Source organism: Budorcas taxicolor, chromosome 15, assembly GCF_023091745.1.
Source record: "Budorcas taxicolor isolate Tak-1 chromosome 15, Takin1.1, whole genome shotgun sequence".
Classification (NCBI taxonomy): domain Eukaryota; kingdom Metazoa; phylum Chordata; class Mammalia; order Artiodactyla; family Bovidae; genus Budorcas; species Budorcas taxicolor.
In genome coordinates, this window is record NC_068924.1 from 8,883,470 (window position 1) to 8,902,809 (window position 19,340).

Consider the following 19,340-nt stretch of genomic DNA (forward strand, 5'->3'; position numbering starts at 1 on the left):
TCCTTTCTATATTCACTCATCTTTCTATCAGAGAAATCTGTATATTCCTAAAGGTTAATTCTTAGTCCTCTTTTCTTCCTAATATAATTTCTCTTGATGAACCATCCCTATGGCTTCTCCTTGTGTTCTGTAGATAGTCTCTGTCTGCCTTTTTTGAGCATCAATCAGTATTTTATTTTAGTTTGTTTTTTAATTTTTATTGAGGTATATTGATTTACAATGTTCCATTAGCTTCAGCTGCACAGCAAAATGAATCAGATATATATATATATATATATATATATATATATATATCCACTCCTTTTTAGAATATTTTCCCATACAGACCACTAATAGAGTAATGAGTTGAGTTCTCTGTGCCAATCTTCTGATTTACCACTGCCCCATTACCCCTTGGTAAATCAAACAGTAATTTTAAATATTGGGTATTTTCTTCTAAAATTCAGACTAAACCAACTCATCTGAAAACATTTATTCTCCCAGAAACTTGCTTCTCTTATCTGTGAGATTTTATTACATAACAGCACAATGAACAGTTTAATTGAATTGTTCAAAACTCAGAATCTTTTTATATATCATTCTAACTCTTTCATAGTTTTCAAAGGTCGACCCCCTTCTGTTCATTAATTAGCAAATTCTTATTTATTTTGAAGCCTCCTACAGATGCCTATTATATCCAATACATCCAGGCCTTCAAGTTATTTTTATCTAGATTATCAAAATTACCTCTTAATTTTAATTTTCCTATAGATATCTGGTAGACAGAGGGCCTGAAAAACTATGGATAGAGGTTCATAACATTGTAGAGGAGGCAATGATCAAGACCATCCCTAAGAAAAAGAAATGCAAAAGGGAAAATGGTTGTCTGAGGAGGCCTTACAAATACCTGAGAAAATAAAAGATGCAAAAGGCAAAGGAGAAAAGGACATATACGCTCATTTGAATGAAGAGTTCCAAAGAATAGCAAGGAGAGATAAGAAAGCCTTCCTCACTGATCAATGCAAGAAATAGAGGAAACAATAGAATGGGAAAGAATAGAGATCTCTTCAAGAAAATTAGAGATACCAAGGGAACATTTCATGGAAAGAGTGGTACAATAAAGGTCAGAAATGGTATGGACCTAACAGAAGCAGAAGATATTAAGAAGAGGTGGCAAGAATATACAGAAGAACTGTAAAAAAAAAAAAAAAAAGATCTTCGTGACCCAAATAAAACTACACAAAAAAGATCTTCATGATCCAGATAACCATAATGGTATGATCGTTCACCTACAGCCAGACGTCATGGAGTGTGAAGTCAAGTGGGCCTTAGGAAGCATCACTACGAACAGAGCTAGTGGAGGTGATGGAGTTTCAGTTAAGTTATTTCACACCCTAAAAGATGATGCTGTTTAAGTCTTGCACTCAATATGTCAGCAAATTTGGAAAACTCAGCAGTGGCCTCAGGACTGGAAAAGGTAAGTTTTCATTCCAATCCCAAATAAAGGCAGTGCCAAAGAATGCTCAAACTACCACATAACTGCAGTCATCTCACACACTAGCAAAGTAATGTTCAAAATTCTCCAAGCCAGGCTTCAACATCACATGAACTGTGAACTTCCAGGTGTTTAAGCTAGATTTAGAAAAGGCAGAGGAACCAAAGATCAAATTGCCAACATCTTCTGGATAATCAAAAAAGCAGGAGAGTTCCCGAAAATCATCTACTGCTACTTTATTGACTACTCTAAACCTTTGACTGTGTGGATCACAACAAACTGTGGCATGTTCTCAAAGAGATGGGACTACCAGACCATTTTATCTGCCTCCTGAGAAATCTGTATGCAGGTCAAGAAACAACAGTTAAAACTGGACATGGAACAGACTGGTTCCAAATCAGGAAAGGAGTATGTCAAAGCTATATATTGTCACCTTGCTTATTTAACTTATATGCAGAGTACATCATGTGAAATGTTGTGCTAGAGGAAGCACAAGGTGGATTCAAGATTGCCAGGAGAAATATCAATAACTTCAGATATGCAGATGACATCACCCATACAGCAGAAAGCAAAGAAGACCCAAAGAGCCTCTTGATGAAAATGAAAGAGGGGAGTGAAAAAGCTGGCTTAAAACTAAACAGTCACAAAACTAAGATAATGAAATCTGGTCCCACTCCAGTACTCTTGCCTGGAAAATCCCATGGACGGGGGAGCCTGGTAGGCTGCAGTCCATGGGGTTGCAAACAGTCAGACACGACTGAGCGACTTCACTTTCATTTTTCACTTTCATGCATTGGAGAAGGAAATGACAACCCACTCCAGTGTTCTTGCCTGGAGAATCCCCAGGATGGGGAAGCCTGGTGGGTTGCCGTCTATGGGGTCACACAGAGTCGGACACGACTGAAGTGACTTAGCAGCTTTGCAGCACTTCATGACAAATAGATGGGGAAACAGTGAGAGAGTTTATTTTTGGGGGCTCCAAAATCACTGCAGATGGCGAATGCAGCCATGAAATTAAAAGACACTTGCTCCTTGGAACAAAAGTTATGACCAAATTAGACAGCATATAAAAAAGCAGAGACATTACTTTGGAAACAAAAGTCCATCAAGTCAAAGCTATGGTTTTTCCAGTAGTCATGTATGGATGTGAGAGTTGGACTATAAATAAAGCTGAGCACTGAAGAATTGATGGTTTTGAGTCCCTTGGACTGCAAGGAGATCCAACCAGTCCATCCTAAAGGAAATCAGTCCTGAATATTCATTGGAAGGACTGATTCTGAAGCTGAAGCTTCTACACTTTGGTCAGAACTGACTCATTTGAAAAGACCCTGATGCTGGGAAAGATTGAAGGCGGGAGGAGAAGGACAAATTCTGTTTAATTATGGTAAACCACCAGGGATTTATGCAACAACAACATGGTCATAATTTTCTTTTACATCATTTTGGAAAACAAAGCAGAGAGATTTAGTGAAGTTGTAGTAGAGTGGAGATGAGAGATGTTAAGGTGTAGAAGTGGGCAGCAGTTCCAAGCAGGCAATTGTTCTGGTAAGTCAAGAGGAGATAACTCATTAGAGGCTCCCTGATTTCCAGAAAAATGCCCAAGAGAGAGTAGAAGTTGAGTAAATGGTCTATGGATAAAACAGCTACAGATATGCAAAACAAAAATGTATGGTTATGTACTATATAGGGGAGAACAATGTAGATTATAAGTATAAATTTTGAAGTTAGATCTGAATTGAAGCTTGAAAGAAAGTGAAGTCGCTTAGCCATGTCCTACTCTTCGTGACCCAGTGGGCTTTAGCCTACAAGGCTCCTCTGTCCATGAGTTTTTCCAGGCAAGAATATGAGTGGGTTGCCATCTCCTTCTCCAGGGGATCTTCCCAACCCAGGGATCAAACCCAGATCTCCTGCATTATAAGCAGATGCTTTTACCATCTGAACCACCAGGGAAGTCTCCTAGCTGTGTGATTTTGGAAAAATAACAACACTCCTGAGCTTCACTTCATTTCCTGTATAAATTAGGTCAAAGATGGAACTCCTCTCATAAGGTTGATATGTGAATTAAAGAGGGCAATCATGCATTAAATTTGTTTAACAGCTTTGAAGTGTTCACCAGCTATTGCTCCTTATTTTTGAGTTAAATTTATGTATATACATATAGACAGACATATACATTTAATGTCTATACATGTACACATCTTTGCATCCGTATCTCTATTTGTCTATCCATCCATCTATTCTTATACATGAAGAGTAGGAATGTGTGAAAATGGCAATCAAGTTATAAGAACTCTAGCCTGGGTAATACATATTCATTTGGACTTGTCCCTCAAGAAAAGATTTTTAGAGAACAAAATAAATTTAGAAAGGACTCATGTCCACCTCTTTATTTATATATTTTTTATATATTAGTATCTTTCAATTCATCAGAATTATATACTGTCCTTACATGGAACTGCTATTTTCTTAAGTAAACAGTATACTAATAGTGAGATTCAAAATTTCATTGTAATTTTATGCTTGAAATTTTTTGTGCTGGAGAAAGGTCTCAAGACATTCTGCTAAGTATTAGGGAACGAAGAATTAGGGAATAGGATTTATATGCTCTCTCATCCTAGTCTTTCTGCTTTACTTCATATAATGTGAAGAACGAATTGCCTTTCTGAATTTCTAAAAACTAAATCAGAGTACTGAGATTATTGACGGAGCACTTGTACCACAGGTCAAGCCATTTCACTGCATCTCTCACAATACAGCCAGAGTTATTCATGATTCCCATAAATAATGAAAGCATGTGTTTCGATGAACTTTAATAAACACAACCCTTACAAATTTTTAAGTAAAATGACCAACCTAGATAACATATTGAAAAGCAGAGATATTACTCTGCCAACAAAGGTCCATCTAGTCAAGGCTATGGTTTTTCCAGTGGTCATGGATGGATGTTAGAGTTGTACTGTGAAGAAAGCTGAGTGCCAAAGAATTGATGCTTTTGAACTGTGGTGTTGGAGAAGTCTCTTGAGAGTCTCTTGGTCTGCAAGGAGATCCAACCAGTCCATTCTAAAGGAGATCAGCCCTGGGTGTTCTTTGGAAGGAATGATGCTAAAGCTGAAACTCCAATACTTTGGCCACCTCATGTGAAGAGTTTACTCATTGGAAAAGACCCTGATGCTGGGAGGGATTGGGGGCAGCAGGAGAAGGGGATGCCAGAGGATGAGATGGCTGGATGGCATCACTGACTCGATGGACATGAGTTTGGGTGAACTCTGGGAGTTGGTGATGGACAGGGAGGCCTGGCGTTCTTGGATTCATGGGGTCGCAAAGAGTCGGACACTGGGCAATTGAACTGAACTGAACTGAAGAATTGAGGACAGTCGACCAGATTTCAACTTTGATTGGCTTATGACTTTCCTTTAAGATAAGAGGAAGTATTTTTCTTTAAAATTTTTCTATGACATCAATCAAAGAAGTCATGCTATAGTTTTTCAAGGGGTAATATAGTCATAGGTACCATATCTAGTATCATTATTTTAAAGGAAAACTTACAACATATTCTTTGACTAATGATTTTATAAAAGTTTTGCTTTGCTTATAGAAGACAATTACAAACTAATATTAATTTATTAAAATTAGATAATAATATAACTAGTAAAATCATCCATGCCAGTGTGACTCATCTAGATTAATATTCAAATAATTTAATACATTTGTTATGAACAAATCTCATAGACTAATGGGATAAGCTTAATACATACTGCAGAGTTAGCAATTATTCAAATAATTTCATTAGATATTAAATGCTAGTAATGTGATTTTGAAGTCTAAGGTCAGTTTCACTGTAGCAGAAAAAATTAAGAAAAAGCTAGAGAAGTAATTTTTCAGTTTTACATGAAAATGAAAGGTTAAATGACTTAAATACAAAGTTTATAAAAATCATATAATCTCTCAAAGAGCTAAGGAGGTTATTTTAATCAACTGCTTCCAGGAAAACTAATGGAATATTCTGGATGTAAATCATCTTAAATGCCCTGAAAAGCAATATGTTCGAATTTAGATATGAACTATCAATTTACCGGATGACATATAAAGATATTTTTGAAGCAAAAGACAGCATGAGATTTTATTCTTGATTCATTTTATGTTTGACTTGCTGTTATGAGTTATTTCTAAAAATCCAAACTTTGGAGAGCCTGTTATGAGCCTGAGATTTCTGAAGGATGTTTGAGAAGTGTGCAGTGTCACATTATCAATTCAAAATTCTCATCAGCATGGTAATAAGTTAATAGAGTGACAAAGTTTTATATGGTGTATTCTTGCTTGTCAGTGAAGAAAAATCACTGTACTAGGTGAGGAAATTATATTCATGATGAACATAAACTACAGGAATAAAATATACTTTGTCAAAAAAAATTTTATTGATAACCAGAAACAATCATCACTAGCAATAATACTCCAAGTTTGTGTTTATTTATGTCTTTCTTTCTGAACTTAAAAATCAGTTCATGGACATGACTTCTCCACCTCATTAATTTTTACTATACCCTTATGAGATACTTATTTATTAATGCTAAAGTACATTATTAACATTAACTAAGCTGAGCCATGTTTATAAATAAATATTCATTTGGGGAGTACTTTATTTCTAGACTGTTAGACATTTAAGGGTTGGTTAAAAGGAAAAACAGCTGCTCAAATTCATTAGCAGCTCAAATCAAAATTAAAAAATAAAAGATTTATAAATGAATGAAGTGAAGAGCTTCATGATTAAATTCTAGTTACATTTTAAAAATTGGTATGGTTTTATATCAAGCTAATTAAATTTCCTATTGAGTTGATGCAGAGATGTTAAAATCTCTACATAAAGCATCAAATGAGAAATTTCTATGAGAATTAAATGTCAACAAAAAAATCATTTATTCTCTTAAGGAACTTGGGGGAAATTAGAATCCTTTAAATGTGTCTGTTTTTCCTTTTTCTCTGACTACTGGAAGTCTCAAAGAAATGTTTACATCATGACCACAATAATTATAAGACCTATGGCTTATACTATCTTGACCTCTTGTGATGAAATGTATTTTTTCTGTATTTACTAATTTACATATTTACCTTTTATGGTGCATGATTTCATATAACAAGTCAAATAAATCACATTTGGGTTGAGGTTGAGATTACTATATTAGCAAAATACAATAATTGCTGTATTAATATGTACTTGTTGATTCATGAGTGACAAGTGAATAGGAACAAAACTGAAAAGAAACTAAATTTGTTTTACAATTAATTTTTCCACATATAGATATACTTTTTAATCATTGCTACATTGATAGTAAAAGTGTCAATACCCATTTCATTATTATCAGCCCTCCAAAAGCCAAGACCTATGAAGATATTTTCAGCTTTTGATAACACCCACACTCATCTTTGTCCTATCTCAAGATTATTTAGAAAATGTAGCTTTCAAGGTCCTAACTATAGACTGTCTAATAAATTTTTAAAATTAAGAGAAAAAGGCATATTAAAAGAGAAAATATAAGAAAAAATTACATAATTACTATAAATCCTCAAATTCTAGATCTAGAAGCAGACTGAATTTTCCCTAAATTCTCGAATTTCCATAAGGAAAATCAAACAAGAGACATTATCTAATTTAAACAATGAGAATAAATGCAGGATGATTATATACTTATTTCTATGTTGATATTTATTTTTGTTAAACACATTGGTATTGGTATATTGATTATGAAATGATTTTGATGAAGGAAACATATAAAGATTTTTGAGAGACTATAATATAATTATATTTTGAGAGGTGAATTTAAAATCAAAATTAGTATGTCATAAAGCAAATACAATACATATTTATATTAGGAAAAGACTGAGAATTATCAGAGTTAAATAAGAGGTTGCAGCTGTAAAATGGGTTTACATTTAACACTGTAATGAAACATATGTTGGTTATGAGAATGAAATAAATTTACATATTTTAAAACATTTAGAACATTGTCTGCCACAGAAGTAAGCATCCATTAAATATAACTATTTATATAAACTTGAGAACTTAAAAAAGGTTTTGGTTTTATAAGTCTTTCTTTACTAAACTGATTTGGTGATAATATCACCCTCCTCAGCATCAGAACTTATTTGGATCAATTTTATACGCACCTCTAACATCTAGATTTTAGTCTCTATAAATAACATGCATTACAGTCAATGTAAAGTAACTGAATATATACTTGACGAGTAGTCACAAGATCAAGATGTTATTGGAGGAAAGCTAAAATATTTTTAAATATATTTCTGGTTAAAAAGAGGAAAATAAACTAATATTAATTAAAGGACTTCCATTAGTCAAAATGTGACAACAGATATATATATATATATATATATATATATATATATATATGAATAAGCTAACTCTGAAAATCTTATTTAGTATGATGTATATGTGTATATTTTATTTAATATGATGTATATGAGTAGGGAGCACCTGGGTTGCTCAGACAGTAAAGGGTCTGTCTACAATGTGGGAGACCTGGGTTTGATCCCTGTGTTGGGAAGATCCCCTGCGGAAGGAAATGGCTACCCACTCCAGTATTCTTGCCTGGAGAAACTCATGGACACAGGAGCCTGACAGGTTACAGTCCATGGTGTTGTAAAGAATCGGACATGACTGAGCAACTTCACTTCTACTTCACTTTTATATGTGTATATAATGCATACAATTTTCATGTAAAAGGAAGATAATTCTAATAGGATATGATTAATGGGATTTTAACATATGAAAAGCTAAGCACATATTTAAACATATTAATTTATATAATATAGATTGGGACATTTTCCTATGAATATAATTAGGGGAGACACATTTAATGTTTATTTAACATTGTCCAATTAAATCTTACAATCACATTATTTTAGTCAGTCAGTTCAGTCATTCAGTCATGTCCAGCTCTTGATGACCCTATGGACTGAAGCAAGCCATGCTTCCCTGGTCATAGCTTTTCTTTCATGAAGCAAGCGTCTTTTAATTTCATGGCTGCAGCCACCATCTGCATTGATTTTGGGGCCCCAAAAATAAAGTCTGTCACTGTTTCCATTGTTTCCCCCATCAGCATGAATGAAGTGATGGGACCAGATGCCATGATCATCATTTTTTAAATGTTGAATATTAAGCCAGCTTTTCATTCTCTTCTTTTACTTTCATCAAGAGGCTCTTTATTTCTTCTTCACTTTCTGCCATAAGGGTCATGTCTTTTGCATATCTGAGGCTATTGATATTTCTCCTGGTTATCTTGACTCCAGCTTGTGCTTCATCTAATGTGGCATTTCATATGATATACTCTGCATAGAAGTTAAAAAAGCAGGGTGACAATACATAGCCTTGACATACTCCCTTCCCAATTTTTACCACTCTGCTGTTCCATGTCCAGTTCTAACTTCTGTTTCTTAACCTGCATACAGATTTCTCAAGAGGCAGATTAGGTGGTCTGATATTCCCATGTCTTTAAGAATTTTTCACAATTTATTATGATCTACACAGTCAAAGACTTTGGCATAGTCAATAAAGCAGAAGTAGATTTTTTTCCCTGGAATTCTCTTGCTTTTCCGATGATCCAATGGATGTTGGCAATCTGATCTCTGGTTCCTCTACTTTTTCTAAACCCAGCTTGAACATCTGGAAGTTCTCTGTTCACATAACGTTGAAATCAAGTTTGCAGGATTTTGAGCATTACTTTGCTAGCTTGTGAGATGAATACAATTGCACGGTACTTTGAACATTCTTTGGCATTGCCTTTCTTTGGGATTGGGATGAAAACTGACCTTTCCCAGTCCTGTGGCCACACCTGATTTTTCCAAAATTGCTAGCATATTGCATGCAGCACTTTCACAGCATCATTGTTTAGGATTTGAAATAGTTAAGCTGGAATTCCATCACCTCCACTAGCTATTCATAGTAATGCTTCTTAAGGCCCACTTGACTTCATACTCCAGGATGTCTAGCTGTAGGTGAGTGACCACATCATCATGGTTATATGGGTCATGAAGATATTTTCTGTATCTTAATATTTTCTGCTTCTGTTAGGTCCATACCATTTCTGTCATTTATTGTGCCCATCTTTGCATGAAATGTTCCTTTGGTATCTCTGATTTTCTTGAAGAGATCTCTAGTCTTTCCCATTCTATTGTTTTCCCTCTATTTCTTTGCATTGTTCACTTAGGAAGGCTTTCTTATCTCTCCTTTCTAGTCTTTGGAACTCTGCATTCAAATGAGTATCTTCCCTTTTCTCCTTTGCCTTTCACATCTCTTCTATTCTCAGCCTCCTCAGACAACCATTTTGCCTTTTTATTTATCTTGGGGATGGTTTTGATCATCACCTCCTGTACAATGTCACGAACTTCCATCCATAGTTCTTCAGGCACTCTATCAGATTTAATCTGTTGAATCTATCTGTCACTTCCACTGTATAATTGTAAGGGATTTGATTTAGGTTATACCTAAATGGTATAGTGGTTTTTCCCATTTTCTTCAATTTATGACTGAATTTTGCAACATGGAGTTGATGATCTGAGCCACAGTCAGCTCCTGGTTTTGTTTTTGCTGACTGTCTTGAGCTTATCCATCTTCGACTGTAAAGAATATAATCAATCTGATTTCAGTAATGACAACCTGGTGATGTCCATGTGTAGAGTCTTCTCTTGTGTTGTTGGTAGAGGATGTTTGGTATGACCAGTGCATTTTCTTGGCAAAACTCCATTGGCCTTTGCCCTGCTTCATTTTGTACTCTGAGGCCAAATTTCTTGTTACTCCAAGTATCTTGACTTCCTACTTTTGCCTTCCAGTCTTCTATGATGAAAATGACATCATTTTTTTGGTGTTTGTTATTTTATTCATGTATATCATATTTCAAAAGGTGAAAACATATGCAAAAGCTGTTATTTAAAGTATTATTTATATAACAAAAATAATGTTTAAATTATAAAAGAGGCCAAAAGTCAACAGTCTCACTTTGAAAGGAGCAACCAAAATTCGTTTGGTTGATAAAACAGAAACTACCCTGGATTGGGTAATATGATTCTCCATTCTATTTGATTTTAGAACATCACAGTTGTACTACACAATGTAGAAAACCATAGTTGATAAAATAATTGTGTAGTACATAATTAAATTAAGGTATAAAGATTAAGGCTTTTATACCTTAAATTTATACCAATTACAATTAAATCATTGTAAACTGAGTTTGTATGTTTGTAATCATTTTGATAATTTGTAATTTTGTCTTATTATATGACATTTAAAACATCTAACAGATTTGTGTTAGATTTAAATATTTAATTTAATTTAATGGTTTTAATAATTATCTAAACTTCATAATATATTAGTTTTGAAATATTAGTTATATTATAATACATATTTCAATTTTTTCATAAATAGTAAATGATGAAATTAAGAATTAATATCAGCTCCAAAATGTGTACAAAGTAATCAGAGTTCCTCTAGTTACTAAAGTTCTTAAGCCCTAAAGGACATTAAGCATTCTATCAACAACAGAAGGTGAACTCATCTCTCTCTATGAGGCTGGTCATAGAAAATCATGATGCAAAGGGAATTTGACACCAATTTTTTAATCGTGGAAATGGCAAACCACTCCATTGTTCTTGCCTGGAGAATCCCAGGGACAGGGGGAGCCTGGTGGGCTGTCGTCTATGGGGTCACACAGAGTCGGACACAACTGAACTGACTTAGCAGTAGCAGTTACATTTGTATACTCTCTCTTCTTTAGGAAGTCCCATTTTTCATTCTCTGTGACATCCTACCTCATTTCCTCTCCTTAATCATAAAACTATTCTGACTATTAGAATCCCATCACACCCATGTTCATACCTAGGTATTGATTCAGTTCAGTCGCTCAGTCCTGTCTGACTCTTTGCTACCCCGTGGACTGCAGCATGCCAGGCTGCCCTGTCCATCACCAACACCTGGAGCTTACTCAAACTCATGATCATTGAGTTGGTGATGCCTTCCAACCATCTCATTCTCTATTGTCGCCTTCTCCTCCTGACTTCAATCTTTCCCAGCATCAGGGTCTTTTCAAATGAGTCAGCTTTTTGCTTCAGGTGGCCAAAGTATTGGAGTTTCAGCTTCAGCGTCAGTCCTTTCAGTGAATACTCAGGACTGATTTCCTTTAGGATGGACTGGTTGGATCTCCTTGCAGTCCAAGGGACTCTAAAGAGCCTTCTCCAACACCTCTGTTCAAAAGCATCACTTCTCTGGGGCTCAGCTTTTTGTATAGTCCATTTTTCACATCCATACATGACTACTGGTAGAACCATAGGTTTGATTAGATGAACCTTTGTCAGCAAAATAATGTCTCTGCTTTTTAATACTCTGTCTAGGTTGGTCATAGCTTTTCTTCCAAGGAGCAAGTGTCTTTTATTTCATGGCTCATTCACCATATGCAGTGATTTTGGAGCCCCCGGCAAAATAAAGTTCCTCACTGTTTCCATTGTTTCCCCATCTATTTGCCATGAAATATGGGACTGGATGCCATGATCTTAGGTTTTTGACTATTGAGTTTTAAGCTAGTATACTAGTACTCTGTATATATACCCAGGTATACTAGACATCCATGTATACTAGACACCAATGTATGCTGCTGCTGCTAAGTCATTTCAGTTGTGTCCGACTCTGTGCGACTCCATAGACGGCAGCCCACCAGGCTCACCCGCCCCTGGGATTCTCCACACAAGAACACTGAGTTGCCATCTCCTTCTCCAATGCATGAAAGTGAAAAGTGAAAGTGAAGTTGCTCAGTCTTATTAGACTCTTAGCGACCCCACGGACTGCAGCCTACCAGGTTCCTCTGTCCATGGGATTTTCCAGGCAAGAGTACCGGAGTGGGTTGCCATTGCCTTCTCCGGACACCAATGTATACTAGACAGCAAATTGAATCTTTGTTCTATCTTCCTTATTACCTGTACTTACATTTTTCCCCAAAGATATCCTGGCCAAAAGATAGAACAAAACCTAAAAGACTTTATTTTTATTCTATCAACAGACATAACAGAATCGAGATGGGGAGCAATTTTGAGCCAATATGTAAGTGACTGGCTGCTTCAACCAGGCATTTAAGGGTTCTTTTGGAGAAGGAAATGGTAACCCACTCCAGTGTTGCCATTGGAGATCCCAGGGACAGGGAAGCCTGGTGGGCTGCCGTCTATGGGGTTGCACAAGAGTTGGACACGACTGAAGTGACTTAGCAGCAGCAGCAGCAGCATCATGCATATGTATAGCCTCCAAAACACAGCAGCAAGTCAGGTGGGACAGGGATAGTGAAAGGCAGAGTAACAAGACACTACCAATGATTGCATATTTTACCCATATGTTTAAGTTATTAATAAAAATAAAGCAAATATTGTTGTAAATTAAGTTCAGGACAGCTTGATGCTGAGTAGGTAAGATAGGTAAGTGGGCAGGTAGAAGGTAGGTAGGTAGGCAGGTAGGCTGATTGAGAGAACGCTTTCCTTGCCTAGTCTTAAACTGTATATGCTGGTGCCAACTTATGCACTCTGCATGGGGTGGAGTATTTGATAGCAGTAGCTAGTTTGTTTTTTTTTTAATATCTTAGGAAGGTACAGTCAAACAGACACCTAGAGTCTTCCAGCAAATAGATTTCTGGTCTGAATAATGTAGAAAACATTGCATATTTTGCATCACTGCTGATTTAAGAGAAAAAGAGGCAACTGAGAATTGGTTTACTTGTGTCAGACAATATAAACCAAAGAAAAAGTTATAAGCCACTGATATTATTGCATGTTTCCTGGATTTGCTGTACCTGCCTTGAAAAGACTGCACTATTGAACACTGTTTCCCAATCTATTTGCCATGAAGTGATGGGAACGGATGCCATGTTAGTTTTCTGAATGTTGAGCTTCAAGCCAACTTTTTCACTCTCCTCTTTCACTTTCATCAAGAGGCTTAGTTCCTCTTCACTTTCTGCCATAAGGGTGGTGTCATCAGCCTATCTGAGGTTATTGATATTTCTCCCAGCAAACTTGATTCTAGCCTGTGCTTCCTCCAGCCCAGTGTTTCTCATGATGTACTCTGCATATAGTTAAATAAGCAGTGTGACAATATGCAGCCTTGATGTACTCCTTTTCCTATTTGCTTCATGGCAAATAGTTGGGGAAACAATTGAAACAGTGACAGACTTTATTTTCTTGGACTCCATAATCATTGCAGATGTGACTACAGCCTTGAAATAAAGGACACTTGCTCCTTGCAAGTAAAGCTCTGAAAGCTTAGACAGCATATTAAAAAGCAGAGACATTACTTTCCTGACAAAGGTTCGTCTGGTCAAAGCTATGATTTTTCCAGTGGTCATATATGGATTTGAAAATTGGACCATAAAAAACTTGAGTGCAGAAGAATTGATGCTTTTGAGCTGTGTTGTTGGAGAAGACTCTTGAGAGTCCCTTAGACTGCAAGGAGATCCAACCAGTCCATCCTAAAAAATCAGTCCTGAATATTCATTGGAAGGACTGAACCTGAAGCTGAAACTCCAATACTCTGGCCATGTGATGCAAAGAGATGACTCATTTGAAAAGACCCTGATGCTGGGAAAGATTGAAGGCAGGAGAAGAAGGGGATGACAGAGGATAAGATGGTTGGATGCATCACCGACTCAATGGATATGAGCTTGAGCAAGCACCAGGTGTTGGTGATGGACAGATAGGCCTGGTGTGGTGCAGTCCATGGAGTCACAAAGAGTATGACATGACTGAGAAACTGAACAAGAAAAAGAATACTTTTAAATCTATATATTGAGAAATATTAGATTTCTGTGATGCACTGTGTAATATTTTAAAAAAAAAAAGGAGTATAGTTAGTCTACTGTCTTGGTATATTTGGTGTATATAAAGTAGCAGTCTGAACTCTTTAGCCAATTCTACTTTAAAAGATAATGTTTTTATTTTTCTAGTACCTAGCTCGATTTTCTCCAAACTGGATCCATTATCATTTTTTTCCTTCCCTTTGCTCCTTCACATTTCTTTAACAGGGTGTCTGGGTTCTGGGTTAATTAGACATAATATGTGAAGAAGATTACAAAGAGAAAAATTAATTATTTTATTCTTCAGGGTGCAGTTCTAACTTAAAAATCATTTTGTGATAAATTACATAGCCATTATAGTTACATTTAAATTATTAACACAAAGATCCCTGGCCCTCCTATCTATTTCTCAGTGATTATAATCCTCAAGAATTTAAATTCAATTAGGATTACTCACTAAAATATGTTACAAAAGTTTTTTTCACCCAGTAATCTATCCTCAAGTTTGTGTAAGACTCATAATAAGTAAAATAATTTTGAGAGTTTCAAGAAATCGATGCATTTAGTTAATTAGATATATGACATATTTTAGAAAATCTATATAGTATAGACATATGAATGAATACATGAGGTATCTTTTTCTGATTAAAAAAGAAACTGGGACACTTGGCAGGGAAGTTATAGTCAGAATCTGAAATAGCATTTCAGAGGTTTTTTGACTAGAAGGAAAAATTTTAGAATATTCTATCTTATGTCCAGAAGAATCTATAGCCAACAGTGACTATAATAGACAGTAGAAGAATAATATCATGTAAATAAATATTTTAAAAGCAGATAAAACTAATTAAAAACCTATTTCTTACTAGATTTCAAAAGATATTTGAATTCTAAGACTTAATCTTCTTTTATGAACTTAATTTTTAGCCTCCCAAACTACTATTTTTGTGAAGAGGGCACATATTTCAGGGAATTTGAAAATATGTCAGGAAGAAGCACATTGTTTGCATAGTTCTAAGCATGACTAATTTATACTATTATTTTAAAATTTGAAGTCATAAGCTCTTGCCTAAATAAACTTCAAAGCTGTATATATATATACACACACACACACTATACATGTATATGTGGAAAGAGCAATATTTTACTCACAGGCAAACTGAAGTATGACTTCTCTACTAAGAATAGTTCCAAATGTGTTGGCTGCCAAACACTGATAATGACCAGAATCCTTTGCTTCACTTGGATTGCTTATAATAAAGGCCCCGTCTATTAAACTGTAGCGATAATCACTTTCCAAATCTATTTCCGTTCCATTTCGAAGCCATCTTAGGGGAAAAAAACAGAAAACAAACATATAAAAATTACTTGAGACATAATACTCCCTGGATGTATCAGAATCTCACTGAAAGGAATTTTTAACAAAAGAAAAATGATTAATAGTGAATTTCTACCTGTAATTGGGAACTGGGTTGCCACGAGCTTCACAATTCAGTGCTACTTTCTTTTCATCAGAATCAGTCGGGAAAATTACATCATCTGGTTCTTGCACAAACACTGGTCCATAATCCACACTTTCTGTAAGGACCAAAAAGACACACTTTAAAATTTCCTGAGATAGCAAGACATTGTTTTCTCCACTATGTCCCTACTCAAAATGCTTGCTCTTTCCTCGTGCTGAACAGGCTTATTATCAAAGAAAGGTATAGCTGGCAAATTATATTGTTTTAGTAAATTGCAGAGACCTAAATAGATGCTTTTCTCTACTTGACTAAGACAGCTTTTAAAAAATATGATACATGAAATGAAAAAACACACATCTCAAGCATAGGTGTTGTACATTTTAAAATATATCTTTAAATTCACCAAAAGCAGAGCTAAGGAGAAAGTAAATAAAAATATTAGTTTTTAAAAAACTGAAATTGTAGAAGTCTTAGAATGTTGAAAATAATATATGATAAAGTTATGAACTAATACTTTGCTACTACTTGGGTACTATAGATATGAAAATGTTGGTCCTTGTGCATTTTTCATATATTCCTTTCTTCACTTATTCAATCAAGCACTGCTGCTGCTGCTGCTGCTAAGTCGATTCAGTCGTGTCCGACTCTGTGCAACCCCATAGATGGCAGCCCACCAGGCTCCCTGGTCCCTGGGATTCTCCAAGCAAGAACACTGGAGTGGGTTGCCATTTCCTTCTCCAATGCATGAAAGTGAAAAGTGAAAGTGAAGTCGCTCAGTCATGTCCAACTCTTAGCGACCCCATGGACTGCAGCCCACCAGGCTCCTCTGTCCATGGGATTTTCCAGGCAAGAGTATTGGAGTGGGGTGCCATTGCCTTCTCCACAATCAAGCACTAGTTAGTGCTTAATGATGCTTGACAGTAGGGGGAAATGATGCAATGCAAATATTCACATTCTCAAGGAATAAATGAGACACGTCCTCCAAAAAATCAAATAATTGAATAAAGATAGCAAAACTGTATACAACTAAATGTTTACATGTTAGTAAAGTAAATAAGGAAATCAGAAGAGAAGAGGCAAAAAAAAGGAAGGGAGGGAAAAAGAGCTGTTTAAATGAATACTATGCACCAGACACTGGAGTCTATCTCATTAATTAGTTAGCACAGAGAAAATCTATGATAAAGGTAATTTTAAACTAATGAACATTTCATGGAAAAGTAGAAATAAAATAGGCCTCAAATGTCAACTTGAACTTAAGGAATTTTAGAATAATTCTGCTGGAGAAATGATGAGTAATATGCTGGAGGGATTATAAATAATATATAGCCCTAGTTGAGTAGAATGTACAGAATTATATGCATACCTAGTCTCAATAGCATTCTGAAATGTGATATCAGGAAAAAGTAAAACTTTTTATTTTTTCACTAATCATAAATTTGATTACATGATAACCTTAGATTAATATTTTCAACACTGGCACAAAAGACGTTTGGGGATATTCTTTGTTGTGAAGGTTTTCTGTGCCCTGTAAGATGATTGCCATCGTTCCTGGCCTCTACCCTCCAGATTCCAGCAGCACACCTCTCCAAAATGGAATAATAAAAAATGTCTGCAGACCTCATTAGATGTTTCATGGAGTGAAAATAACCCTTGTTTAAAGCCACTGTATTAGAAAATATGAAGAGCAAAGATTTTAGGAAGAAGATTTTTCCAATGTCTGTGTTAAACAGGTGGGGTATTTACATCCTCTGTGGATAACCACAAGAAAATATCAGGAAACAATTCAAGAATGAATAGTCTCAAAAATAAAGACTTAGCAAATTATTACTGAAAATATGTACACCTCCATATTTAGCATAATGAGTTGAGTAAATTGATATGCTTTCTTGCAAAGTACTCTACAGCCAGTCTCTTTTGGACAAAAAGAAACATGGTATTCCAATCATCCCTCCGATACAAATTGAATATTCACAATGGCCAATACCAACAAGTATTTTCTTTGAGTTCTCCTGGAAAACATAACTGAGGTTCCTTTCCCTAAGGTATTAACAAAAAAAAAAAAAAAAAATACATGAGTGTAACTAAAATGTGTTATTCTATACTAAATTCAACTGCTGTTTTACTTTAAAAAAAGGAAAATAAATAAGATATTTGATAAATAAATAACTAGAGGAAATTATTGTCAAAATATCATGCTGCATGTTATTGTATCATAATGATCTTCTTAAAATTTGGAAAAGTACATGAAACCTCAAAATTTCAATTAGTATTAAACTACATAATAAAATTATGAAAAGGAATCATTTCTTCTGGACTTTACACATTAAAATATAATCTTTTAAATTGAAATTATAAATATCTATGATATTTAAGAATAAATTTTAATAAATATATTTTATACTTTTATATACTTTTTAAAATTCTTGAGCTTTAGAGTCAGACACTTGAATTCAAACTTTAAAACTATCTTGCGAGTGTTTTGCCTATGTTCTCCTCTAGGAGTTTTATAGTTTCTGGTCTTACATTTAGATCTTTAATCCATTTTGAGTTTATTTTTGTGTGTGGTGTTAGAAAGTGATCTAGTTTCATTCTTTTACAAGTGGTTGACCAGTTTTCCCAGCACCACTTGTTAAAGAGATTGTCTTTACTCCATTGTATATTCTTGCCTCCTTTGTCAAAGATAAGTTGTCCATATGTGTGTGGATTTATCTCTGGACTTTCTATTTTGTTCCATTGATCTATATTTCTATCTTTGTGCCAGTACCATACTGTCTTGATGACTGTGGCTTTATAGTAGAGACTGAAGTCAGGCTAGTTGATTCCTCCAGTTCCATTCTTCTTTCTCAAGATTGCTTTGGCTATTCAAGGTTTTTTGTATTTCCAGACAAATCTTGAAATTATTTGTTCTAGTTCTGTGAAAAATACCGTTGGTAGCTTGATAGGGATTGCATTGAACCTATAGATTGCTTTGGTTAGTATACTCGTTTTCACTATATTGATTCTTCCAATCCATGAACATGGTATATTTCTCCATCTATTAGTGCCCTCTTTGATTTCTTTCATCAGTGTTTTATAGTTTTCTATATATAGGTCTTTAGTTTCTTTAGGTAGATGTATTCCTAAGTATTTTATTCTTTTCGTTGCAATGGTGAATGGAATTGTTTCCTTAATTTCTTTTTCTACTTTCTCACTTATTAGTGTATAGGAATGCAAGCTCCTAGAGGAGAACATAGGCAAAACACTCTCTAACATAAATCACAGCAGGATCCTCTATGATCCACCTTCCCAGAATTCTGGAAATGAAAGCAAAAATAAACAAATGGGACTTAATTAAAATTAAAAGCTTCTGCACAACAAAGGAAAATATAAGAAAGGTGAAAAGACAGCCTTCAGAATGTCAGAAAATAATAGCAAATGAAGCAACTGACAAACAACTAATCTCAAAAATGTACAAGCAACTTATGCAGCTCAAGTCCAGAAAAATAAATGACCCAATCAAAAAATGGGCCAAAGAATTAAATAGATATTTCTCCAAAGAAGACATATGGATGGCTAACAAACACATGAAAAGATGCT

General features: G+C 35.1%; 1 protein-coding gene across 1 annotated transcript in view; it reads right to left on the reverse strand.

Moving 5' to 3' along the window:
- Positions 1 to 19,340, reverse strand: part of CNTN5 (contactin 5) — a 654,757-nt gene that overhangs the window by 608,367 nt on the left and 27,050 nt on the right. The window contains exons 2-3 of the mRNA XM_052652997.1: positions 15,756 to 15,879; positions 15,454 to 15,629 (exon numbers count right to left, since the gene is read on the reverse strand). Coding sequence (XP_052508957.1) covers positions 15,454 to 15,629; positions 15,756 to 15,879 — 300 coding nt within the window. The remainder of the gene's footprint in view (positions 1 to 15,453; positions 15,630 to 15,755; positions 15,880 to 19,340) is intronic.